The following is a 27,391-nucleotide window of genomic DNA, read 5'->3' on the forward strand; positions in this document are numbered from 1 at the left end:
TGCAAACTGGAGCTAGCCAGGAAGAGGAAAGAATGAAAGCATTATACCTTCATGTTACTGAAGTTCTTTTTGTATACATCCCGTTTCTGGAAAAGGGCAGCTGCAAATGGTGAAACTTCCAGACCCATCTGTGACATGCACTCTGTTTCTCTAAATAAGGTTAGTATCTGAGGATCAAAGTTTACAAACAATTCTCCTGTGCCTGGAGCCTTCACCAATAAAGAAGCCTCAAGTCCTATGTGAATTTCTCCAATCTGTGAGAAAAGATCAACATTATTACTATTAGAAAGTTCAATGCATACACAAGGTATCCAACTAGGCCATTCCTGGGAGAGGACCATCAAGTGTTCTTCCACAGAGCTGAGCTTCTCAAATTAAAGACAATGGGGTCCCTCACTCTTCTCCCAAGTTCACTTCAGAAAAGGGCCTTCAAGTCCTTGGTGGTGCTGTTGCACAGTTGATTCAACAAAATGCCTGGATCATGATCCTCTCACACTGACATATAAGTGGTTACTACAATTAATGGTGATTTCTCAAACCAGTTAACACCCTGATACCATCATGCCTACTCAGTTATTTTTTCCTAATAAAGGTATCATAAAAACCTCCTAAACTCAGTGTTCAGTTATCTAGAAAAGCAATGAATATCACCACGGAGACATCCTGTATTGCCTCAGACACCAAAAGGTGAGCCAGGGAAATGAGAAACCATTTTAGAGGCCTAGTAAGGCTGAATTTGATTCCCCAAAATAAAATTCAAAAAAACAAAAAACTTCTTGCCTATCTACAAAGAAATACTAGTGTTGGTAGGGTTTGAAATGTAATTTGATTAACCTAGGATAGACAAAAAAAACTTAAGCCTTTGTTTAACACACATACTAGTGTTCACTGACACATTAAAAAACTGAATGGGAAAAAAAACAAAGTCCTGATCAACCAGGTGAAAGAACCAACAAACAGGACCTTCTCACTTAGGAGTTTATCAATAAAATGAAATGAGTTTGTTACCTGGTTATGATTTTTTTCCAAAATGAATCATTATTTTTCTTCATGGACATATTACACTCTTTGACTGGTTACCTACCTACATTCAGACAAGCCTGTCTTATAAAATACCTGCAAATCCAACTTTCTTCAAAAATAAAACTGCTCAGTGCTGGCAGAGGGTTTCCCGTTGACTGACAATGGAGGCGTCTTTGAAGAACATAATGTACAGACTTACTTGCTGAAGCCACGCCCGGTGGTAGAGAACCTCGAACTCCAGGAGGACCCTGGCCACCCTGTTGTAACTGCGAATCACAGGTTTGGCTTCTGCCGTCCGAAGCACACTTGGGTGCTGCTGGAAAAGCTGCATCGGCTGCTGAATCCTATGGAAGAGCTGACGGGCCCACAGGATCTTCCCGGCAATGGGAGGCTGGTCTCGGCCCAACGGAGGATCACATTTCTGCTTTGTATACAGCTTTGCGATCATATCTATGTCAGCCCCATAGTTTTCGAGGATACGCCGGTATTTGTCATCAATACCAAGATTGGGTATATTCAATCTGATTTTTTTCAAGTGAAAGACTTGAATTAATGGGATTATATCTAGCAATCTCCTTTATTAAGGCATTTTAAAACATATGCTAATGAAAGAAAATAAGATTTTTGGCTAATTTAAAACATCAAAATAGTATCAATCCATCATATCTCAACAAAGTGGTTTATAAAATATAGTATCAATCTTTAAAATCTAGGAAAAACTAGATACTTTTTTTTTTCTTCAAATTTCATGAACATTAAGTAATATAATGACAGGCAGTCACAAGGTACTTTAAAGCTAATAAGAAATAAACTCTTAATCCTTTTTAGAACTTGAAAACTGTGACCTTGTTATCCAGACTGTCAAGAGAAGATTTTCTTTCCATTAGAACAGTGATTTTCAACTGGTGTGCCTTAAGAATTTTAAAACATGCAATACTTGACTATTTAGTCAGGGGCACTGACCACTTTTCCCTTGTACTGTCAAATAATAAAATGACAACAGCCAACACAACAGTCGTCAGGTGTGAATGTCCTGTCATGAACCATAAATATATAGATCACATAATAGAACTGCATCTTATTGGTCATGTCACATAAGGTTGCATCTGATTGGTTAATTCTTGGTCCCAGAAATTCTTATATATAAATACAGGCAGCTGATTTTTTAAAAAGTCACTTGGAAACAAAAAGTGTAGGTAATTGCTGATTTGTTTTGTAAAGCAATCAAAATTATACCTATTTTTGATCAGATCAGCAAAAAGTATAATATATTTTTTGGTGTGCCACAGAATTTTAGTAATTAGTTTATATGTGCCATGAGATGAAAAAGGTTAAAAATTGCTGCATTCATTTATGAAATAATAATAGCAATAATAATATAAGCTAAACTATGTTCATATTAACCCAATTTTAGTAAAGTGAACTTAGAAAATTGTTCTTGATTTTTACCTTTCAAATTTCTTTAACATACTTAGAGCTTGATTTGTGTTTTGAATCTTTTCAAATGTAACATCCATGAACTTCTGCAACTCATTCTAAAACAGAATAAAGTCTGATTATGAACAACATATTAGCATTGGGAAAAGTCTTATTTAGCATCAAAATTAAAGAGCTTGCCATTCTCTACAAACACATATAATATAGGACAAAACAGAACAGAAAACCTTATACTCACCTGAGCTTGAAAGAAAGGTAAATGCCCAGAAGCCAGAACACAGAGGGACCTGAGAACCAGAGCAGTCCCAGGAGTAGGCTCGTGGCAGGCTCCAGAGGTACTGGGTCAGGTTCAGGGCCTGGGGTAGGCCCTGGGGCTTTATCACAATGTGGGAAGAGAAGTTGTGGGGTCCTAACACCCTCAAAAGATCCCTGCAGAAAGCCAGGGCCCTTGAAGTGCTACCCAGCCCATGCAAGGGGGGTTAAATGACTGTCTACAAATTGGGAAAAATAGCAAGGGGGGGGGGGCCACTTGCCATCTGGCCAGAGCTGTGAATGGACAAAACAAGCCCTTGACTTCCTCTATAAAGAGCCAGATGATAAGTATTTTCCACTTTGCGCAGGACAAGGGTCTCTTTCACAACTGCTCACCTACCACTGCAGTGCAAAGGCAGCCACAGACAACCCCTGAACAACCAGGCAGGGCAAGATGTGGCCCATGGCCATAGTTTACAAACTCCTATCTAAGAGCAACTGAAATTCCATGTCTGAGTTAAACTACTAGTGAGATGAGAAAGGCCTAAACCAAGAAATTAACATAACAGCTAGTCTGGGATGGCAAAACCAGGAGGGCAGCCCCAGCAGAGGGAAGGCAAAGCTACTCTACAGGAACACTTCCACAACCCCAGGCCATGAGACCCCTACAGGAAAAAAATAAATATCTTCCAAGAAGTTAAGTTCAAAAAGAATGACCTAAATATCAATTTCTCAAAGCCCTCAAATATATTTTCCAAAATGATTCCCATTACAGGTTGTCCTGAGAACCTCACACATCTTACAGCATTGTACAATTCTGTCCAAAAATAAAAAATAAAAATAACTGCCCCAAAATATAAAGCACATGATATATTCTTTGTTCATTCTAAGATTTAGCACAGAGTTGTCATTAAAATCTAAACTGAGTTAAATAAAAGACAGAAACATTATTTCATTATTTTCTTTTTCGTGCTTCAAGGGAAAGTTCCAATCAATTATTCTTTCTCAATTTACCAGAAGTTTTGAGCCTCTACAATTCTAAAGAGGTCAACAATTTATGTAGTTTTCAAATTGGGAAGCCAGTTGCCACGTGCATTGAGAATTAGTACTGAGATGAGCTTGATTTTACATAAACAATTTGGCAAGACGACCAGTCAGAAATATCCAGGACACCACTGGAAACACTTAGCCCTTGAAGACACGTTGCTCTCTGGGGGCAAGCCACAATGCTCCCTGCCCCACTCAGCAAAGCCCCAAAGCTGAAGAATGCCTAAACCTAATGCAATGTGCCTCTAATACTTCTCATTGCTTCCACTGAAATTATAAAGAGCAGTGCAGTTAGCCTACCCAAGTAAATACTCAGATTTTTTCACTACATAAAAATCTCTGAGTATAAGCTATGCAGAACTGGAATATTTGCAATGCCTCCACTCCCTCCCTCTAACTGCAGACACCAGTAAATTTTTACTGAGCCCTAGCACTGGGACCTGATTTTCCGCACTTTTCTATCCTACAACTTCACAAAGGCCTACTCTTAGTTCTCTATGAACATCTAAGACCTTAAATTAGTCTTCTTTTCTCTCTGAGCATTCCTTTTTCAGGCAAGGAATTCTCACACTCGTCCTCTTACTAGTTATGAGCTCCCAGCTCCTACTTGGTTTTCTGTTTGACCTGTTAGTACCAGCATGAACTCTAAATCTGGACAGGATTCTAAGCTCTGGTCGGCTTGAGAGTGGAGTCCTGAACACAACCCTGATCTGAATCACTCATGGACCCCAACCCACCCTCCAGGGCTTCACCCTGGAGACACCACAGTTGCTGAGCCTCTCCATCCCTGCCTCCAAGACTCATCCTCCCACTCATTCATCCAGAGTCCTGGGAAGGTTGGGATTTCCACCCTGACTTTATAGAGAAAAAGGCTGAATTCATGAAGTATTTAAAGGAGAAAGTGTAGACAGTTAAGAGAAAGAGCATGGAGAAAGAGACAAAGAAGTCAAAGAAAAAGTAGTCATCCAACCAAAGGGTGAATGGGACCATTATTGAGATGGAAGGTAAGACATTAATAGTGTTGGACTTTTAAAAAGAGGAGATTAAGGAGAATGGGAACTAATGTCTATAACTAATGCTTAAAAACCAGGCTATAGAACAATTATAAAATTATATTCTCAGTGTTATAAAAAGTGGGCACAGGCTTGGAAAGGTCTCTCTATCCCACTTATTTTACTTGGAAAAAATAAACACTGTTCTGGCATCAAGCATCAGCTCCTCTCTGAGCCTTTCCTGGTCCCCAGGGAGCAGAACTGTGGGACTGTTCTCAGAGGCTCACATCCCGCCTTATGGGTTGTAGCAATTCTCAGATTCTATATAATGTTTTGTAGGCCTGTCCTCTCTCTAAGTTTCTTTAGGACTTCTTTGGACTATGTCTTTGATCTTTGCATCCTCAATGCTGGTACAATATCAGAATATTATACTTCTAACATATATGTACTTTTATTGCTATCCTAGCACATATCTGCCATCTGCCTGCTATAAGCTTTGAGGGAAAATCTATTTAATTTATTTCTGTATTAATAACCCACAGCATAGAAGCCTAATACATAATTGATGTACAATAAATGCTTGTTTAATTACAATAAATCTAGTTCTCATTAATTCATTACTCACACTTTAATTCAGCAAACATTCTTTGCTCTCCAACTATAGAAGGTGCCACCCACCAGGCCTCCTTAGACACACAAAAAGGAATGAACACAATTCCTGCCCTCAAGGTGTTCACCGTCGACCTACATTCTCATAAAAGCCACTAAAGTGCCATGTATCAGGAACTGCTGGGAAACAGGTGAAGACCTGACAAATACACATTGACCACGGAGCACAGAACAAGGATCTGCTATTTCCATCAATTTCCAACAAGAAGAGATCAAGATCCGTTGTCCTTATGTCTGAAGCGGCCCCTAAAAGTGGTCACTGCTTAAATTATTACAGGCATTATATCTTCCCATCAGCTGAAATGTGTCTTATAACCTAATGGTTAAAACCTTGAATCCTAGAGCTAGACTGCCTGGGCTTAATCCCCACACTACAACTTCTGTGATTTATGGCAAGTCACTTAGCCTCACCGTGCCTCAGTCTGCTCCTTTGGAAAATGAGGGAACTAAGAGCACCCCCTTTATAGGGTTACTGTGATAATTTAATGAATTAACACCTATAAAGTACTTAGAGCAGAACCTGCCATATAGAATTAGCTACTTTCATTATGATCCCTTCTACCGCAGAACTCACCCCTCCAAAAATGCCTCAGAGTTCTTTTTCCCCTAAAGTGTACCAACTTATTTCAAACCAAAAATTTTGGAAAAGAGTACCTGATGGCCATTTTCCTTTTATAACCAGAACAGCGCAAATTTCCACCTCACTCAGATGAAAAAAGTCTGCAGATTAACAATGGCACACACCTGCTGGGTTTTCTCCCACCTCTTGGTTTCTTGATCCCCTCATCTGACAGCAGAGATTCCCACCTCCCACAGGGGGTGCCTGCTTGACCACGCGAACCAGGGCTAGACCCGGCCGACCCAACCTTTTCCCGAGGAACTGGGAGCTGGGGCTGGACTGTGATAGTTCTCAGAAGTTGATGACAGCCAGACGCTGGTCACGTGGACTGGCGGTCAGGGTGGCTGGCGTGCAGTGAGTAGGGGTGGCAGGGGGGGGGTGCAGGGGAGGCAGGAGGAGGAGAGAAAGGGGTCCAGATGCTGAGTCAGTCCTGGTACCACTGTTTCTAAGGCCAGCTGCCGCCCTGCCTTTGGGGCCTGCCAAATATCACTGGCCATTTGCTTGAACGACCTCTGGTCATAATCACTGCTATCAAATAACAAACAAATGGAAACAACTTTCTGTACTCTGATAACCCTGCCTTTCAACAGAAGATGAAAGTTAATTGTCTAAGAACTACGATGGAAGACACATGGATGATTATGATTACAGATCATTATCCAAAGTTATATTTATGAGCCTTTAATCTATGACAAAGAGCCTTCAATTATTAATCTAAAATCACAAAACACAGGCCGGGGCTGCTGCCGGTCACCTCCCTGATGAAAACGCCTCTCCCTTCTGATGGGTGATGATTAGCAGCATCATACGGAACAAAAAAAAGAAAAAAAACGATGACTGTCAACAGGAATCTGATTATACAACCTACATGAAGGTCACTGGTCTGCTTGCAAAACTCTTCATAATCCTGGTCAAAATCCATTTTCCTCTGGTCTAAGAAATCATATTCCTTTTTCTTTATGGTGGCAACAATACCCTGAAATGTTATGAAAGAAGTAAGACAATAGTTCAGTACTCTAGCATTACTTAATTAAATATAACCTTTAAATGTAGAACCTGAACAAACATTACCAAAAAATCCACTTAAAAGGAGCCTATTTCTTTAGTTACGTCGCTTAGCGCTCATTAGAGCTGTGCAATGTTGCCTACTGCATTCAAAGAAATCATTTGGAAAGCACTTTCATGAGGTTTTATGTCTTCTTAAAGAAAAATATAAATTAAAGACCACATCTGAAAAGTAGGAGAGGTGTTCTCTCTAAAAATTTCTTATTAATCACATCTGAAATAATAAAAAAGAAGCCCAGAGGAGCAGTTACTGAAATATCTTTCATTGAAGTTTGACTTCTCAGAAAATAAATAAGACTTTAACAGAACACAAACTTAGAAAGAAAACAGTTATAATATCTACAGATGATATACTATTTTCTAAGTCTTAAATGTCTTAAATAAAACGTCAAACCACAATCTACCACTTAAAGACTCTCTAGAATTAATTGGCTTTCTTCTGCCCTGCAAAGCTGCAGTCTATGACTACAAGAGTACAAATTAGGTGATTCATCTCCTTGAAAACACTATTATCCAAAGTTTTGTTTGCTCTGAATAATGAGCTATAAAGCTCTGTGATCATTCCTAGCCAAGTACTAAGTCATTCTCAAACTCGGGAGCCTACACTGTTGACACAGGCATATAATTTTTATGAAGAATGTTGGGTCTCCTTCTGCAATCTCCTCTTCAAAGTCACTTCCATTTATATATCAATTCAAATATCTTAATAGACAAAAGTGTATAAACTGCATAACTCTGTGAATCAAGTTTACTAGTTAAAACAACCTACTAAAAACAAGTGTGCATTTCTATGATACATGATCTGTATACTGCATTGTGTGCCCACCACCTGAAGTCATATCATCCTTAAAAACTAAGATTACTCACATGTATATCCTTATAAGATAAAGCAGTTAAAAATCAAAATAACTAGTAATGGTAGAGCTAAAATAAAATTCAGCCCCTTTAATTTTTAACATGTGTCCAAATAAAATGCTTACATGCAGAGATATCACATATCACTCAGAACTGTGTGAACAAGTGCCTGACACATAGTATTGGCTTCATTAAATATTTCTTGCATGAATAAAGGAAGTAATAAGTTATATTTAAACACTTTTCTTGTGCTACTAATGAAAATGCTTTTACTAATGATGATTCATCTTAGACTATTGGGAAGTCATTATCGTAACCACACACCTGAAAAGAACATATTAGCACCCTTACACAATTTTCAAGTAAATTTAATTTCTTTATTGTTTAAGGGCTATGAGCTTATATTTCACATTATGAACTATTTGAATCATTTTAAATATAGTTATTTGCATAAAATATCAAAGTTTTAGTTATGGATAAGAGTAGCAAGTTTAGTTTTAAAACAGTACCTGGTATTTAGTGACCATGTCTTCCAAACCTTCAATTTTAGAATCCTGCAGGACTGAATATGTCTTAAAGGTTGTAAAGATGTCTACTATCTTCGCAAGACGTCGGTGGAAAGTTTCAAATTTTCCAAAAATATACATCTCACTGAATTCAAATTGTTTTTCATTGGGATCTTGTTTAAGCTTTTGTTTTGTCTTATGAAAGCAGTGCTGGTATTCCTCAAAATCAAAAAGCAAAATATAAGAAAGGGAAAACAACAAAGATATCAACCTTATTCTCTTCAGCAGAGGTGGTGGCAAAATTAGGGGGGAACTGCAAGACCTTTCAGGTTCATGCCTTTTCATTTACATCCCTCAGCCTGGAATGTCATCATTTCCCACCCTCCAACCCAGCAAACTCCTCATTATTCATAATGCAGCTCAGAGATGCAGCCTTTCCACCCTGGTTCCCCCATGTTAGCGACAGCCTCACTCTGTGTCTATCTCCCTGCTCTTCTATCAAAAGCTTAAGAAACCCTTAGTCATCTTAGTCACCTTTGTGTCTTCAGTACTTAATGTGGTGTTGGGACACAGTAGGCCCCCAACGAGGGTAGAATAAGTGCATAAATTTCCTGGGAAGGTTTATTAATACGAAACTTTCTTAATAGTAGAATTACTGTTCTTCTTAGCAACCAAGAACACAATAATTGCTAAATAATTTAATATGCATCACCAAAAACAACATAAAAATAATGAAACATTACCTAAGTATATTATTAAGCTGACCATTACCTGCTTAAGTTTAATTGCAGATAATAATTTTTCCACAACAACATCCTGTGGCTGGCTCCACACAGAAGCAGTTCCATTGTTGGTAATATAAGCTTTACATGCAGATATCATCTGATTGGTCACCTGGAGTTTTCCAATAAAACGATGTTACGTATATAAGACAGCCATCAATTATAAATTGGACTAGAGGGTCCTTAATTCTTCTACCTCTCAGGGCATACAATCTGTGAACCTGCTCTCTGGACTTATTTGTTTCCATAGCAACTATGGTCAAGCACTAGCCCTTTTTATTCAGCGTTATTGAGGCATAATCGCCCAAATGAAAATTATCTGTATTTGAGGTATACAATGTGGTGATTTGATATACGTAGTGAAAAGATTACCGCAATCAAGTTAATTAGCACCTCCATCACCTCACATAGTTATCATTTTTCATGTATGTGGTGTGAGCACTTAACATCTGCTCCCTTTAACAAAGGATATGAATGACCTATACACTGAAAACCACAAGATATTACTAAAAGAAACTAAATAAGACACAAACAAATGGAAAGATGGCCCATGTTCATGGATTGGAAGAATCAACATAGTTAAAATGGCCATATTACCCAAAGCAATATATAGATTTAATGCAATCCCCATCAAAACCCCAGTGGCATTTTTTAAAGAAATGAAACCAAAAACCAGCAGATCTGTATGGAACCACAAAAGACTCCTAGTAGCCAAAGAAATCCTTAGAAAAACTAAAAATTCTAAGTTATTCATCAGCACAGAAAGGTTGTTATGTTTAGAAAAATCTATAATTATCTGTCACACCAGATAACATGCCAAAAAAAAAAAAATCTTGTTCAAAAATAATAAAAAATAGAGCTATTCCTTGAAGGACAAAAAGAAAGAGCAAAGCTGGCAGTATGACGCTCCCTGGCTTCAAATTACACCACAATGTGACAACAATCAAAATAGCAGGGGACTGACAGAAACACACACAGATGGGAGGAACAAATCGAGAGCCCAGAAGTGAACCCGCATGTATAGAGGCAAATGATGTTTGAACAAAGGAACCAAAAACATATTGGAGACAAGAAAGCCTCCTCAATAAATGGCGCTGAGAAAACTGAAAAGCCACATTAAACGAATGAAACTAGACTGCTTCCTATTTGTCACTGTACATAAAAGTTAACTCAAAATGGATCAGAAACCTAAATGTGAGACCTGAAACAATAAATTACATAGAAGAAAACATAGGTACTAAACTATGGACCCTGATCTCAGAGAGGATTTTATTAATTTGACCTCAAAAACAGGGGAGGTAAAAGCAAAAATAAATAAATGGGACTATATCAAACTCAAAAGCTTCAGTACAGCAAAAGAAATCAATAACAAAACAAAAAGGCAACCAACTGAACTGCAGAAGATATGCACAAATAACACCTCCAATAGGGGTTAATATCCAAAATATATAAGGAACTCATACAACTCAACAGCAAGAAAATCATACAATTTAAAAATGGGCAGAAGACCTGAACAGACACTTCTCTCAAGACATACAAATGGCCAACAGATATATGAAAAGATGATGAACTTCACTAGCTATTAGGGAAATGCAAAACTACAATGAGATACCACCTCACGCTCGTTAGAATGGTTATCATCAACAAAACAAGTAATAATAAATGTTGGAGAGGGAATGGAGAAAAAAGGACCCTCCTTCACTGCTGGTGGGAATGTAAACTGGTACAGCCACTATGGAAAACAGTATGGAAGTTTTTCAAAAAATTAAGAATAGAGCTACCATATGAATCAGCAACCCATCTTCTAGGTATCTACCTAAAAAGTTTGGGGAAAAAAAATTGTAAAGACATATGTATCCCTATATTCCTAGCAGCCTTATTTACAGTGGCCTTCAATAGATGATTGGATGAAGAAGATGCGATATATATATACAGTGAAATACTACTCCGCCATAAGATAAGATGAAATACTGCCATTTGCGACAACATGGATGGATCATGAGAATATCGTGCCAAGCAAAATAAGTCAGATGGAAAAACTCAAGAACCATATGATTTCACTCGTATGTGAAATAAAAACTAAAAGCAACAAATGAACAAACAAGACAAACAAAAACTCATAGACACAGTCAACAGTATGATGGTTACCAGAGGGAAAGGGTGGTGGAGGGAGGTCATAAACGGTAAAGGGGATCAAATATATGGCGAGAGAAAGAGATTTGACTTTGGGTGGTAAACACACAATGCACTATAGATGATGTGTTATAGATTTGTACACTTGAAACCTATATAATTTTATTAACCAATGTTACCTCAAAAAATTTAATTTAACCAGGCCTGCAAAATTTTTTTAACAAGGCCTGCAAATAATATGCATGAAACCTAGAGTAATAACACAAGTTGACTTTTGAGTCTCCTACCCAGAAACTATCCCCCATGACCCTAACATGGAGTTTAAAGCGTGAAGTTAGGAGAGTCTCTCATGGGTTGCGCCCTTGCTACCTGAGCATGACAGAAGAAGAGTTTCCCATTGAGCTCGCAAGGCTGGATGTCCCTGTGCCCAGGAAGAATCACGCCTCCTACTGCATTAGTATTCACAACACAAGTTCCGAAGAGTTGAAAATTCCTCTATTCTAACACAACCTTTAAATTTTTGCCTTGGCAATGAAAAAGTCATTTATTTCTCAGAGACCATTCATAATGGGAAAAGCAACAGTGCTCACCATAAACACTCAGGAGTTAGGACATAAGGTTTAAACATCGTTATGTTTTTTTGGCAGAATCATTATAATAGTTTTATGGATTACTGGAACATTGCAAGTGGCTTTTATTACCATGATTACTATTCTAACTACACCAAGTAAACAACTGTGGAATCAAATAAATTTGGTACAGTAGCATATAAATATGAAGCAGGAGATAGTCCGTTTTTTCTTAATTAAAATTTACCCATGGGGATAAATAATGTGCTAAATAACATAGGTAAGAATTCCAAAAAGAATCTTTTTCATTTTTATTATATAAATAACACAATATTTATTACAATAATTACTTTGAGAAATAATGCTTTATGATTAGCCAGAATCAGCCTCTCTCATAAACTTAGTTCTATCTCTTTTGAGGGATTAAGCTTTTTATTGTAGGATACATAGACATTGGATTGTGCTAATATGGTAATTTTTAATTACCAAAATACTGACCATTGACAAAGGAATGTAAGTGACCACACTGAGGAATTTATGCTAGGCACTTACCTTTACAAACAGAGATGTGATCTTCTCAGAAGTGTTATAATAATGAGAGATACTATAGATCATTTTAATTGCATTTATAAGTGTAGGAATAGCATCAATCATGGATATCTGGAAGACACCACAAAAGTTTTCTGGGAAACAAATATCAAATTCAGCAAAATTCTAATAGTCTAATCATGCCATCTTCATTAGAACAAAGTCTAGCTAAGTGATTTTTACTTAAAATTTTTAAATATTGTCTAACACTTTACACAAATATATTTAACGATCATTTATTATTTAGTCATATGCAATTAATCAAGTTTTTGTTTCAATGCAAGAAACATTAACTTTCTTTTAATGACAAGGAGATTGTGTTAACTAACAGTTGATTTTGTAATTGATAAAAGCAGGCACTTCCTAAAGTTAAAAGTTCAAAAAATACCTGCTCGGTGACTCTTTCCACAGTAGTATAGCCCAGAATGTCAGTTACAATATTTAATGAAAAATGAAATATGCAACATGTTTTTTAAATATCACATGTACATCTTCGATAGATGGGTGGGTAGGTGGGTGGGTGGATGGATGGATGGGTGGATGGATGGATGGACATAGACATAGATATATAGATATAGATATGTAAATATAGATATATAGATGTATGTATATATACATATCATTTTCTTAAGAATAAAAAGATTTCTAAGACTTTTCCAACAGCCTATAGTATCTACAAACCAAAACTCCACACTCAATTCAGCTGAAGGGCCATCAGTAGACTAAGAAAATAGAAATCGTTAACTTACAGGGTCACTGCTGTACAAGGGATCACAGCATTTTTCAAGTGTGTACAAATATTTGACATTGTTCTTTGCCTCGTTAGCTGCATCGGTGATTCGAATATCCATCTCCCGCCAAGTCTAAGCACAGTACAGGAAAGCAATTGTAACGCAATTATTAATAGAGAAATTTCCAGTATACCAGCTCCTAAAAGTCACCACAAGTCCCTTGGGTCAGACTTTCACTTTGTCCTGTGCATGTTACATAAAACTGAACCCAGAGGGGTGAAGAACATTGCCACACCAAGGAGCAATTTAAATTTTTTAATTCAATTTTTAAAGGTATCTCTTCCAGGCCTTCTCTTATAAAACCTATTAAATAACTAGGACAGAGCACCAATAGGGAGCACCTCCCTTTAAACTCACACCTTCTCTCTTCCACTGGCTACTGGATCCACTTTGTACCTCACCCCATATTTTCTATCTTCCTTCTATTCTAACCTGAACTCCCTTTCCCTACATCCCTAAACTTTGGTTCCTCCAATAATGCAGCAATTATTTATTAGCTACCAACCATATGCCAGGACTGTGCTATGACCAAGGAACTTCAAAAGGGATGGATATATGAAAGTAGAAGTAAAAGAAAATGATTTAGCACGAGCCAGCACATTCAACTGACTTCACGGAAGTCCTGCTGATATGTCTGAACTATAGCACAACGAAATGGCTGCCTTCTTTGAGCAATGATAGAAGGTAAAGCAGTTAATGAAACAAATCATTATTATTTAAATTATTTTCATAGATTGAAACATCCACGCAAATGGCTAATAAATGTCCTTATGGCACCAATGCCAGGTGTGGTAGGCACTTCTGTGATGGTTCCTAATGACCACTGACTCCTGGTCTTCATGTTCCTGTGTCATCCCCACCTCTTGATTGTGGGCTGAATCTAGTGATTTGTCACTTCTAATAAACAGAATGTGACAAAAGTGATGGGATGTCACTTCTGGAATTAGTTTACCAAAAAACTGTGGCTTCTATCTGGATGCTCTCTTGCTCTCTGCCACTTACTCCCTTTAAGGGAAGCCAGCTGCCATATTCCGAGGGGCCCAATAAAGAGGCCCATGCAGTAAAGAACTAAAGGAAGCCTCCAGCTAACAGCCAGCAAGGAACGGAATCCTGCAACAACCACATGAGCGACTTGGAATCAGATCCTCCCCAGATGAGCCTGCCGATGAGTCGACACCCCTACTGCAACTTCATGAGAGATCCTGAGTCAGAGGCACCCATCTAACCCGCACCCAAATTCCTGACCTACAGACTGTAGGATAAAAAATGTTTGCTTTAAGTTGTTAAGTTTAGGGGTAAACTGTAACACAGCAATATAAAGCTAATATACCAGGACTAAAATTATATATAAGGTAAGTTTTCATTATTACTAGTCCTAGTTGTTCTGAATTCATAATGTATATATAATCATGTTATGATGTTATGTCCTAATTTCATGACCTCTAATAATACATATGCATACAGGTACATCAGCCAAAAAATACCTTTAATTTAAAACAGGGACATCTGTAATACTTTCAACAATAAAGATAAATTTTAAAATATATATATCTTCATAAAATAAAAAAAAACAAAAACCTATTTCCATGGTATCCAAAATTGTAGAAGGGCAATATTACCCAATCTTAGGGGTTTTTTCCATGAAGGTATAATATCATTTTTCTGTTTCTAATTACACTATGACCTAAAATACTCTATAACATGAATTTCCCATTTCATAAAGCAAAAAGAAATGGCTGACAACCTTCAGAAGTTTAGACTTGGCAGCAGCAAGCACGGCCAACACAGCCTTCACATCTGAGCTTTTCAACTGATCCAAAAGGTAGTTAAACTTGGACAGTCTTTTTTTCCAGTGTTCCAACTCTGCTCGGGGCCCAAGGTCATCTGCTTCCTTCCGAAGCTGATTGTTTTCCGCAAGGACCTGTAAGTGCACAGGACAAGTGTGAACCACTGAGCAGGGCTGGAGATATGAACATTATACATAAACAAAAAAGAAGTAATGATGCTATCTGCATCATGCTATACTTTCATTCATTTGCATGTTTTGAATGACAGCCTTTTACTAACTTCGCATGTATCCATTTTTAAAACCTCCACAAAAACTCAGTTGACTTGTTCTAATTGAAAACTACTTATTTAAGGAGTTTTAATAAACTTTTGGAGGACCTGACCTCAGCACCTTTCCTTGGCTACTCACTTACTATGTTTACCCTTGAAGCAATATACCCTTAGAAAGCCCCCATGCCTTATGTTGGTAAATTTCAGTTGTGTTTTGGGGGATTTTTTTATGCAATGTCCCCCTTCATTTAGGACTTTTCTGAAAATAATGTTTTAAGATTAAGTCTCAAGATCTCTTTTGGAGGACACACTAAATTAGAAAACTTTTTGTACAGATGTTTTCATCAAAGTAAATTATACCTTAAGGGAGAAAAAAACAAAGTGCTGTCTTCTAGTTATGTAAGTAGACAGTCATTAACTTGCAACTCTTAGAAGTCTTACTATCTCTTGCTAACTAATGACTGCAAGTTAAAGCTATGGGAACCTCTCACCTTTTCAGGGACTTGTGGTAAAATACTTAGACAAATGCAAATTAGTAAATGGTATACCTTCTTCCATTGACTAGTTCAGTAACATGGCATCTGAAACTGATGTTTGGTTTCTGGAAATTACCTGTTCTGTTTGTTTGATCCATACTTTCATACAACCTTCTATTTTTACCAAAGTCTCGGGATTATTAGCTAGAGTCAAGTAGTCTATTGGTTCCTTCAGGGTTTTCAGTTCAAATATGTCACACTTTTGAAGGTTCACCTAATTAAAATAAAAATTAAATAATAAGGTGATGCTTTACACACACACACACACACACACACACACTCTCTGTTTGACATTCGGCTTAGACGGATCTTAAGGGGACCCTCCCGTCTACACTTTCCTGCTCTGAAGAAAGGTTCTGAAGGAACAATGAGATATCAAAGGCCAATCCTCTCACTTGAGAAGATGGATTCTGAGGTCAAATTTGGGGTCGAAAAGAAAAACTGAACGAGAGAGAAAGACAATCATAACATCACAGAATTTGGGAATTAATAGGGAACTTGAAAATTAATATTAACTCATGAAACCAAAGAAAGTGGGGACGCGTCAAGAAAACTGATTGCAGGGAAGAGTGATTTCTAATCTGTTACATTCATTTTTGGAAACTAACCAGAGGGATATGTTATCTTGTCCTGACCCAATAACATCTGTACAGTTACCAAGTTCTATGGCAACACACAGACTTGTTTTAGGAGGAGGAAGGAGGAAGTGGGAAGTAAAGGAAGTGTGTTGGATTTCAACTTGACAATGAAACCTAGTGTATTTTTAAACACACATAATACAAAATGGAATTCAATATTTAATGAAGGCATTTCCCTTCTGGTATCGTGCACCTGGAACTGTGAATCTCTAAATTCGGATCTCGGGTCTAATCCCACGTTACCAGCGACAGAGCTAATATGTTCCCCTCCATTGGTCAAAAGCAGCAGGATACAGGATGCGGCTATTTGCCATGCTAAGTGCCAACGTGGCCATGAAGCCCAGGCCCCAAGGGCTTCCTGGTGAACCAGGTAAAACTAAAGAGCCCACTAGGAGGTGTGGACGGAAGAAGGTTCAGGCTGGGGAATAGTAGACACCAGATGCTGGGATCACACTCTCCTCCCTTCAACCCAGCAGAGGGAGTGGCCTGCTGGGTGAGGCGATGCCCCTGCCACCAGGGTATGCCACAAGAGGACACCGCAGCACCGGGATGGTTTCCTGTTTCCTTCACTCGGCTTCCTAATAAAGCCCTGCCAGCTCCAACCTCTAATAGCCCCCAGCCCTGGCCCTCAAGCCCGCCACTGCTCAGAGCACTGCCAGCCCCACCCACACGGGGCTCAGAGGCACCCCTTGTGCCCCCTGAACCTGGCCTCCTCCATGGGTGCTTTTCACACTGCCACACTCTGACGGAGCCCTGAAAACCCCCAGGGCAGCCACGTGCCTCCACTCCACTGGGCCTTTGCTCCTGCCGCCCCGGCCCGGAGGGGCCTCCAGCACACCTCTCCCGCTGCCCCTTCCCACTCTGCGCTGTCCACCTGCCACACGGAGACGACTCCTTGGTTTTACAAGGGAGGCTCTGGGCCTCATGAAGTAGCACTGCCTCCCTCCTGTGTCAGGATCCATCCCACTTTTTGAAATACCTCTGCTACAAAATGAAGCATATCAGATAAAAGTGTGGCTTTTTTACAGAGAATAACAATTTAATTTGGTTCAACTTGCACTGTACTATGACCTGCATCACAGTTGCTAATATAACAATTCCGTTAGCTGGAATCACCCTGCCCCAGTCGGGATGAAAGTGACTCAAGTCACCCATCCTTGCACCTGCCTCTCTCCTTCCCAAGATCCCAGTAGGTATCAGTCTCCTTGGAGAGGGGTGAGTGTCGTTGGTATCATGGGATCCAGTCCGCAATCTCCCATACATGCTGGGTGTGGGCTGTCATCTACCCCCAGTAATCACTAACAGAGCTTACTGCAGATAGGACAAATTTTATGGAAGCTAAAGTTCACATTTGCCAAACTTATTCTTGAAGGCCCTTTGGTCACTGGCTGACCCACAGGACCTGACCCGCTCTCTCCTCTCCAGATATGTGCCAATTCCTCTCTCCTCCCTCCTCTTCAGGGTTTCCTTCATCCCTCCACAGCACCCACACACACACGCAAACACATGCACGCACTCTCTGATTCGAATTCCACGAGCCACAGCATTTCATGCTTTGCGGCCACACGTCTGACATGACAGTCTCCGTCACAGTCAACATTTCTATGGAACCTCTGATGCATTAATCACTTTAAACTAAGGAATTTAAATCTAGTCATCACCACATTTTGAAGGGGCAATCAAAATGCCAGTGAAATGTTTTCAAGATTTGCAAAGTGGTGGAATTAAGACTATTTAAGAGAAGTTTTACACACTTCCATGCTGGTTTGCTCACCCTCTGACCATTTTTGAAGGAATAACCTTTAACCATTCTTACCTTCTCCTTCAAACTGTCCTGCGCGCCCGACAGGACGCTGACAAAGCCTTCCAGAGAGCTCAGGAAGTCCTGCCGCAGGCTGGGCGCCTCCTGAAGCCCCTCGAGCTCACCCCAGCCCTGGCGCGTGGCCCTCAGAGCGGGAATGAAGACGTCCGACAGCAGGCGCCTCATGCTGTTAAGCAGGCCCCCATCTGCGGCATCTAACATGTTAAAGCTCACCTCCTGGAAAACAAGTAGGAGACCCTTTACTGTAAAACTACCTTCAGTCCAACAGAGTTCCTGAGCCTTCTCTGAATGCTGCTCATTAACCAACCATCCTGTGGAAGTACGTAAAGACCAACCAAATGAGAAAAGCAAAGGCCAGTACTGCAGAGCTTGCTGCAGCCAGGGAGTCCGCCGCCATCCCTGCGTTTCAGGCGACTGTGAGAGCAGCCATGGTTTAGCTCCCTAGCTGGCTTTCCTGAGAGCGTGACAAGCAGGCTGCTCCCTGGGTCGTTTCTTATAGCTGGGGGTCGCTTTACCGAGCAGGCTGCTGCAGGTTGTGGGCCAAGGTCCTGCGTGTATATGTGGTCTGGTCACTGTCTGGTTTTCTACTCAGTCTCTCCACCCAGTAAATTATTATTTTCACACCTTGGTTAAGACATAAGCTTTATACTATTCTAAGTTGCAATCATCACAATAAAAGAATGAAATAAATAGAACGTAAGATGTTTACCAGTTTATCTATGCCAAGTAGATAATGCACCTATTAAGGGCAGGGGAGACAAGTATAGATGAACTTTATTTTGCACAAAAAATAATAATGTTGTATGTTCACTTTTAAAAGTCTTATTTTAAATGTGTGGAATTTGCCATAAACTAAATTATGTATGGGGAATTCTTTTTAAAAGGAAAGACCTCACTGTGAGAGACACACACACACACACACACACACACACACACACACACGTTATATCAATTTTTGTTAATAAATTGAATATTTAGTCCTCCTACCTAACAGATTTAAAGAAAATGTCCTCTTAATTACTTGCTTTCAGTGCTTTTAAAAATATTTCTTTGAAAGTAGTTTTAGATATTTCATGAGTGTTTAATGAACAATGATTTTTGGTAAGCGGGGTAAAGGACCGCTCCTGCCCCTTACCCGGTGGATGTTCTCAGGGGTGATGGCTCTGGAAGGGTCGGTCCTGATGAAGAACACACACACTCCAGTAAGGGCAACATCCTTTCCCTCGGTCACGAATACTTTAGGTTTTTTAATCTTTGCAGAAATAGGATTTGTGCCTCCTGAAGAGCTATGTTGTCCTACAAATGCAAAAAATGTTAGTTTCACAACTGCTATTTGCAGTCCACATAATCGCCTCTCGGGATGTTAAAATATGTCATGTTGGCTCATCCATGTGCCCTAGAAGGTCCACCACTTGGACAAACTCTAGCCTGAGCCCTAAAGGGATCTAAAAGGATCTGGCCCTGCCGGAACTGAGCAACAAAACAACAATATGGCAAATCCAGGGCAGCCAAAAAGAAACTTAAAGAGTGGAGAGCCAGAAGAGTCAGGGTGTAAAGCAACTGGAGCCTTCCAAAAATTACAGAAACTTAAACAAAAAAAAGCATATTCATACTATATACCAACAGCAATAATTATTTTCCCTTTCTTTTAAAAGGTCATAAAAGAATGCATATGATATTTTAATATTATCATAATATATTTGTTTATGTCACTAGTTTGGCTTTAAAATTATGACTCCACATAAAAATAGAATGGGATTTGCCAGTTGAATCCACACAAAGATTTACAAATTTTTCTTAAGTGAAAATGACAACTTATCATTCAATAGTACTCATCTGAATCACAGTCAATAGAAAATAAACATAATTTTCTATTTAACTGGAAAACTCATGTTAGGCTTACTGGCAACAACTCCTATGTTAAAAGTAGTGCCTGTCTAGAGAAGACATAGATGCCCGTTAAAAGTTCTAGAACATAACTGCCTGGGGTGAACTAGCATGTAAGGAAAGACTGTCTCAAAATATAAACTATACTACTGCTCCTTAATTACCAGCACAGCCTGAAAAAGTAAATAAAACATCCCAAATAAAGATAGAACAACCCGGCTAAATACCTATCATTACCTGTCCCCCTTCTTTAAGGCAAAAATAGAACCTGAGCCTCACCCCCCACACCTCACTGCTCCCTGGTCAGTTCTCACAGTGGCCTTCTGCTTCATGCCATCCTCAGTTAAATCTAACAACACGTTTCTGGTTTATGTCACATCAAATGTGCATACCTGTTTCTGCTACCTCCACATCCTGATAGTAAAACATGAGGTGACGAAGACCTCCAACTGCAAAGAGCTGATCGATTCTTTCAATCTGGGAAAAAGAAAAGACAAGGTAACAACTTTGTTCTGAATTAGAAACTGCATTTAAATCAACATTTACTATCATCTTTCTTATTCGAATACGACTACATCTAATGCAAACCATACAGAAGGCATCTATTTCTTTCAACATAAAAACCATGAAAGAATAAATGCCTCACATATTAAGAATTCAATTCAAAGAAGTAATTCAATTAAACAGAAATATTTGCTACATATGCACATTTGAAGAGACTGTCCCTCCATTTTTGCTAACTTCTTAAAGGTTGAGCTGCTGAAGGCAAATATAAACACAGGTGATCGTTTCATTTTCATTCCACTGCAGATCAGAAAACAAACCTTTCAAAATTCAGTCTAACATACTAGAGATAATTAATAATTTTACTGCAATAATCACTAAAATCACTGAGAAATGTCATGAGAACACATATGACCATGGAACAGTCCAGCCAACAGCAGCCTGGAACCTAGTCCCATCCTTCCCACCGTGAAGTTCACTGTACATCTAGAGGTCTGCCAACTGGCCTCCATCAATGGAAGTGCTTCTTTTAAATTGTTAGTAGCATAGTTTGAATTCAAATTGGGAGAACGGATAAAATCTACACACCCATTAGGATGGCTACTATCCAAAAAAAAACAACAGAAAATAATGTTGTCAAAGATGCGGAGAAACTGGAACCCTTGTATACTGTTTAGTGAGGATGTAAAATGTCATTGTGGAAAACAGCACAGCAGTTCACCATATATTAAAAATAGAATTACTATATTCACCAGAAATTCTACTTCTGGGTATATGTGCAAAAGAATTGAAAGCAGGGACTTGCAGAGATACCTGTACACCCATGTTCATAACAGCACTATTCACAGTAGCCAAAAGGTGGAAGCAATCCAACTGTTCACTGACGGATGAAGGGAGAAACAAAATGTGGTACACACACTTTAAAATAATTAAGATGGTAAATTTTATTTATGTGTATTTTACCATAATTTAGAATAAAAATTTTTCAAGGATAAAATCGAGTCTAAAATTTTAAATGTGAAAATAAGGCCCCTTCAATTTCTACCATGTTAAAGATAAAGCCATTACATATGAGGAAAAGCAAGCTGCCCTGTTTTCTGTGTTACATTTCCTGCCTGAGGGTGCTATGGGGATGGGTCGGGTGCACTCCATGAAATTAACTTCCAAGCCAAGGATGCAGTCAAAGAGATGCTTCCATCAAGGCCGTATCGGAACACCTGTCCTGCTAGCCTTGCTAGTAAGCCTGAGCCAGGGTGCTTTCTTTAAACCTCCAGGTTTTAATCTTCCTGAGTCCTGAATATGACATAGCAGTTGACTTGGGATTCCCATAGTTCAGAACTTTCACTCATTTTCCCAGCTGCATTACCCCAAATCCAGATGTTGAATCGGGAAGTAGGGGAGAGTTAAGCAATTCGCCTCGGAACTCTCTCTCCAAGGCTGAATCAGCTATGTGACTGTCTCCTTCTGTGCCTCTATTTTTTGGAAATAATATTAACTACATCCTGGTATTATGAAGATTAAATAGGATAACAGATGAAAGTCACTCAGAAGAGAGACTGGCACAGGGTAAATATCCAATAAATGTTAGTTGTGATGAGAAGGACCAAGAGGAGAACAGGGGCATTTCCTCGACCCCTGATTGATTCATCCTACACTTTTAACCATTTCAGCGGTACGCCACTGGCTCCTCTTCACTCCACTGGAGTTACACAGCAGGTAGGGACGAAGCTGGTGGAGGGCTGGAGCCAACTCATACTGGCTCATGACAGCCAATGGATCACAACCCCTCCCAACAATTACCAATAATTAAGATGGTAAATTTTATTTATTTATTCATTTACCCTGTGCTAGTCTCTCTTCTAAGTGATTTTCATCTGTTATCCCATTTAGTAATACCGTGTTGGTAGTCTGGGATCAGCCATGTGGGAGTATTTGAGCAAAAGAAATCAGCAAACATTCACACTCAGTGCCTCCCTCCACTCTCTTGCCCAAAGCTGACTGTTAAACATGTATGAGCCTACCACAGAGAAGCATTCTGAACAGTGTGACACCCATTCAACAAAAAGGGCGCCTCTCCCTCCCCCACCCCTCTCCCTCTCCCTCTCCCCCTCCCCCCCAACTCCTTCTCTCCCCTAATAAGTTAAAAAAACACACAAAGCCTTCAGGAACCATCACAGGGCTCCTGATATGCCTTCATCGCAGCCCAGGGAATGATACCCCCAGTATTTTGGTCCTTCCCAGGCAGGGTCAAATCACATCCCAGGTTTTAAAGGGATATCGTGGCAGTAAGTGGAAGTCAAGGTCAGAAACAAAAGAAACCAGATTCAGCTGCCAAACCAAAGTCAAAGCCAGGAAACAAGAGCACAATTCAATCTCCCAGGTTAAAACAAGATTTTAAAAAAAAGATAAATCAGCCACTGAGAGGAGATTCTGTTCTCCAAACTCAGATTCCAAAATGGTGCCTGAGCCCAGCTTCACTGGATTGAGAGAAATGCAGCCGTTGCTGCCAGAATCGTGGAATTTAAATAACAGTTATAAGTAATCCACTCAACATAAAGACCTGGAGAGCCCTAAGCTCATTCTTCCATCGTCTGTACAGAATCAGAATGGAGTCGTGTCCGTGTTAACACTGGCACCCTCTTCTAAGGCCCAGCACAGGATTCCGCCATAGGACAGGGTCAGCAGACCCTCCTCGCCCCGCATAATCAAGTCAGCGAGAACCCAAATGTGTCGCACCTGGTTCCCCTCGAGAATGGCATCCTCTGCTTCAGCTTTGTTCAAGTCCACGCAGGAAGCTACGATCGCAAATAAATAGTCATGCCTCCCATCCAAACGTGCCTTCTTGGCTTCCTTCTCTTCCTTCAGTCTTTGCTACAAGAAAGGAACAAAAATGTTATGTGGCAACTGGTATTCTCAAATGAATTCAATTTGCAATAATTTCATACTATTGTTGCTTTTTCCAGTTTTGGGTACAGGTAACAAGTAGCTTAATGGTACCAGTTTTATGTACTATCTTCTATTTTTAGGAATAATGTTATTTCTATTATGAAAATCGCAGTTTTAAAATTGCATAACACAGAAAAGCCAATAGAAATAAAAATCATCTGCCATCCAGAAATTACTACTGTTAACATTTTGTTCTAAATCTTTGCCGACTTATTTCTATGCATATATAAGCATTCAACACACACAAAAAAGAGATCCCCATTTTTGTAAACATTCCCTAAGCCATTGAAGAAATATTCTTCTATACTATCTTCTATCTTTATTGTCTACAGATCCATATCTGGTCTTGAAATTAATTTCTGAATACCACTGATTACCGTTAAGCTGGTTGTTAATTACAATAGTAAGGCATGTTCGATATAACCAATATCAGCAGGTTAAAGCATATCTTTCCATATGCACTATGCTCATGCAAACACATGTACACACACATCTCTATATTATACTATAAAATTTTTCAAGCATTTTTCCCTTAATAATACATTACCGACTTCTTTACACTTTAATACAGACTGTTCCTACCTGTGTAATAGCTGCAAAAAGTTCAACAATATGGCTATACCATAATTTATTCAATCATTTTGCCATTGGTGGACATTAGGCTTTCAATTCATTTCTTGAATTAAGTGCATTACCTTTAATGCCATTTATGCAGCTATACTTTTCCAAGAAAGAAATGGCGAGTGAAAAGACAAGAAGGTGAAGAACCTTGGGGAACACTAATATGCCAGGGGCAAGGAGGGAAAGAAGAAGAAATGGAGAAGGCTAAGGCAGAGTGGGAAGAGAGAAAGGAAACCAGGAGGCAGCACCACCAATAAACCATGGAGAGGGGCCAGTCATGCTACTGCTATAGAAGATTGGTTGGGTCAATTAGGCTATCCCTAATAATTGTGTTTACAAGATAGGCCACAGCATCCCATATCCCTTTTGCAATGTGACCATCCCACTAACCTCTCAAGGGATAGACTCTATTTACCCTCCTATTGAATTTGCCTTGCCCTGTGACCAGTTTCACCAAAAGAATGTGGGGAGAAGTGAAACTGTAAAACTTCCTAGGCTAAGATCTTAGGAGACCTTCAGCTTCTGCCTTTGCACTTGGGAATGCACTTGGAACCAGCCACCATGCAGTGAGAGGTCCAAGCTACATGGAGAAAGCACATGGAGAACCACCAAGGTATTCCAGTCAACAGCCTCGGTCGACCTCCTAGCTGACATCCCAGCAGCAACTTTCAAGCTGTCTTAGACATTCCAGCTTAGTCAAGCCTACAGGTGACCGCAACCCAACCAACGCCTTACGGAACAGCTGAGCCCAGCTGAGCCCAGTCATCCACAGAACCAAGAGAAAAAATACAGGTAGCTGCTGAGCTCCAAGCTGTAGAGGTCTGGTGTGGTTTGTTACGCAGCAGTAGATAACAGAGGAATCCTCGTTAAAATAACTTTACCGGCTGGACAGAAAGCAAATGGATGTAGACTTGAGAAAAGGGTGATTGTGAAAAGAGAAATAATAAAGCTACTGAATACAAACTACGCTTTGTAGAAACTCAACTCTAAAGGAAAGAGGTGTGGTACTAGCAGATAAAGGGGAATTTAGAGTCAAGGAAGACCTATTTAAGATACAAAAAAACTTTAGAAAATGTAAAGAATAAAAGTTGGGGATTTCATTTTTCTGAGACTGAAAGGGCTCCTTGAGAGAACTTGGGGGGACAAGGTTTAAAAGGAAAAAAAAAACTAAACAATATGTCTATTTTCTTGCCATTTCTCTAAAAAGAAACTAACCAAGTCCTGACACAGAGGAGACATTCTATAAACTTCAAATAGAAGTAAATTTAAATCTCTTCAAATGCGGCCAAAACCAGGAAGTCATCCTGTTGTTCTGTTTTCTGTCTTCCTGTCGGGAATAAAATGCGCTTCTCCAAGTCACGTATCTCTCTGAGTTTGTACTAAATGTCTTCGGCAGCTAAAGAACACGGTGGGCAGCCAGGGAGCCAGGAACCGAGCTACAAAACAACAATATGGCAAACGCCGGGCAGCCAAAAAGAAATTTAAACAGTAGAGCACCAGGAGAGTCAGGATGTAAAGCAACTTGAGGCTTCCAAAGAATACAGAAACTGAAATACGATTCTGCCATGGCAACACATTACTCTAAGACCTAATTTTACAAGACTCCAAAGGAAAATACATATATTCTAGTGGAGAAAAGAAGAGAGATTGGTCCCTAAAACAGAACACTAATTTTTCTATTTTTACTTAAATATCACAGACAAAAAAAATACTTCCAAAGCAGTTTTATGTGTACAAAACAAATTATCAATGTGTTGTTAAAAGAAATGTTTTCAGAGCTATACTGAAAAGCATGTCAAGCACTGATATGTTCTTACGTACACTGATTGTTCTGTCTCCTAATGACAGGTCACATGAAGTAAAGTAAACCCCGGTGCCATGTACATGAAAGACCAGTGTTGATCAATCTCAACTTTCACTGCCTTATGCTAAGGTATCCTGATACTATGAGGAACTTTTTTTTTCTACCACACAAAGTCAATAATGTCGAACAAATATTCAGTGGTCAGATCAGGGCATTGTCCATCCGTAAACCTAAACCTGCGGCTTTCTGGCTGCTGGGCAACAGCAGCAACAGGAGGTCAGATGACTGGCTGTCTGGAGGTGCTTGTCCTGCTGGCCTTGGGAAGGTCCAGGACTCTTGGAGAGCGAGGGCAGAGGGGGATTAAGAAGGCGAGAGGCAAACTATGGATTTTTTTTTTAAAGTGTCACTTTCAAATCGTTTTACATTTCATGAGCAAGCACCAAGTGATGGGGGTGGGGAGGATGACCAGAAACCAAGGACATCTGCAACATATTATTAAAACAGTTCTGCATTTTGGTGACAACGTATGTTACTACCACCTTGGAATGAAAGAGTGACTAATGTGCTACCTCACAAAAAATAGGTGCTGTTTTCAAGGCAGGGCAAGTTCATGCAGACAAGCCCTGGAGTCGGAGTGGGGCTGTAGGTTCCAGCTTCAGCTCTGCCACTGATTGCAAGACCTTGCATCTCTCGTTTAAGCTCTCCAGGCTTCAGTTTCCCCAACTCCAAAATCAAAGTGTTGCACTAGGTGACCACTAAGTTCCATCCCTTCTCTAACATTTGGGCTACTTCTCATTGGTTCTAAAGTTAACACAGACCAGAGACTTGAGATTTGAAACAATGAATCTCAACAAAAACCAATGCCACGTGTTTGCATAACAGAGCTCTGTGACTTTTTCTCATGACAAACTCATCCATCCAATTTTTTAATATACTAACCTCTGCCTTCAACTCTGTAGAACCCAAGCCCAAGTCTACATGTTTGTGTACATAAACTGAGCATGAACACACATCTCATTTTGACTCCAGGTTTATAATCCCCAACTATATGAGAGACCTTACCTCATCTGTAAAAAGAAAAGTCCAAACTGAAAAGATATTTTTGAGATACTACAAAGTCAATCAGCACTTGAATTAAAATGGCATGGCCAAGACTTTGACCCTGGACATCAAAATTCAGGTGAAACAAACTTTTTAATAATGATTTTTTAATTGTACATATGTTTAAGCTCCCTCTACCCTTAGAA

At 39.4% G+C, this 27,391-nt stretch overlaps 1 protein-coding gene across 1 annotated transcript in view; it reads right to left on the reverse strand.

The window, feature by feature from the left end:
• Positions 1 to 27,391, reverse strand: part of DNAH5 (dynein axonemal heavy chain 5) — a 165,414-nt gene that overhangs the window by 131,020 nt on the left and 7,003 nt on the right. Inside the window, exons 2-15 of the mRNA XM_081133505.1 lie at positions 23,510 to 23,644; positions 20,662 to 20,746; positions 19,518 to 19,678; positions 18,377 to 18,598; positions 15,999 to 16,136; positions 15,073 to 15,249; positions 13,287 to 13,400; positions 12,502 to 12,609; positions 9,237 to 9,359; positions 8,469 to 8,684; positions 6,908 to 7,015; positions 2,473 to 2,558; positions 1,223 to 1,544; positions 48 to 254 (exon numbers count right to left, since the gene is read on the reverse strand). Coding sequence (XP_080989631.1) covers positions 48 to 254; positions 1,223 to 1,544; positions 2,473 to 2,558; positions 6,908 to 7,015; positions 8,469 to 8,684; positions 9,237 to 9,359; positions 12,502 to 12,609; positions 13,287 to 13,400; positions 15,073 to 15,249; positions 15,999 to 16,136; positions 18,377 to 18,598; positions 19,518 to 19,678; positions 20,662 to 20,746; positions 23,510 to 23,644 — 2,202 coding nt within the window. The remainder of the gene's footprint in view (positions 1 to 47; positions 255 to 1,222; positions 1,545 to 2,472; positions 2,559 to 6,907; positions 7,016 to 8,468; positions 8,685 to 9,236; positions 9,360 to 12,501; positions 12,610 to 13,286; positions 13,401 to 15,072; positions 15,250 to 15,998; positions 16,137 to 18,376; positions 18,599 to 19,517; positions 19,679 to 20,661; positions 20,747 to 23,509; positions 23,645 to 27,391) is intronic.

Source organism: Miniopterus schreibersii (genome assembly GCF_964146895.1).
Source record: "Miniopterus schreibersii genome assembly, chromosome: 3".
Lineage (NCBI taxonomy): Eukaryota > Metazoa > Chordata > Mammalia > Chiroptera > Miniopteridae > Miniopterus > Miniopterus schreibersii.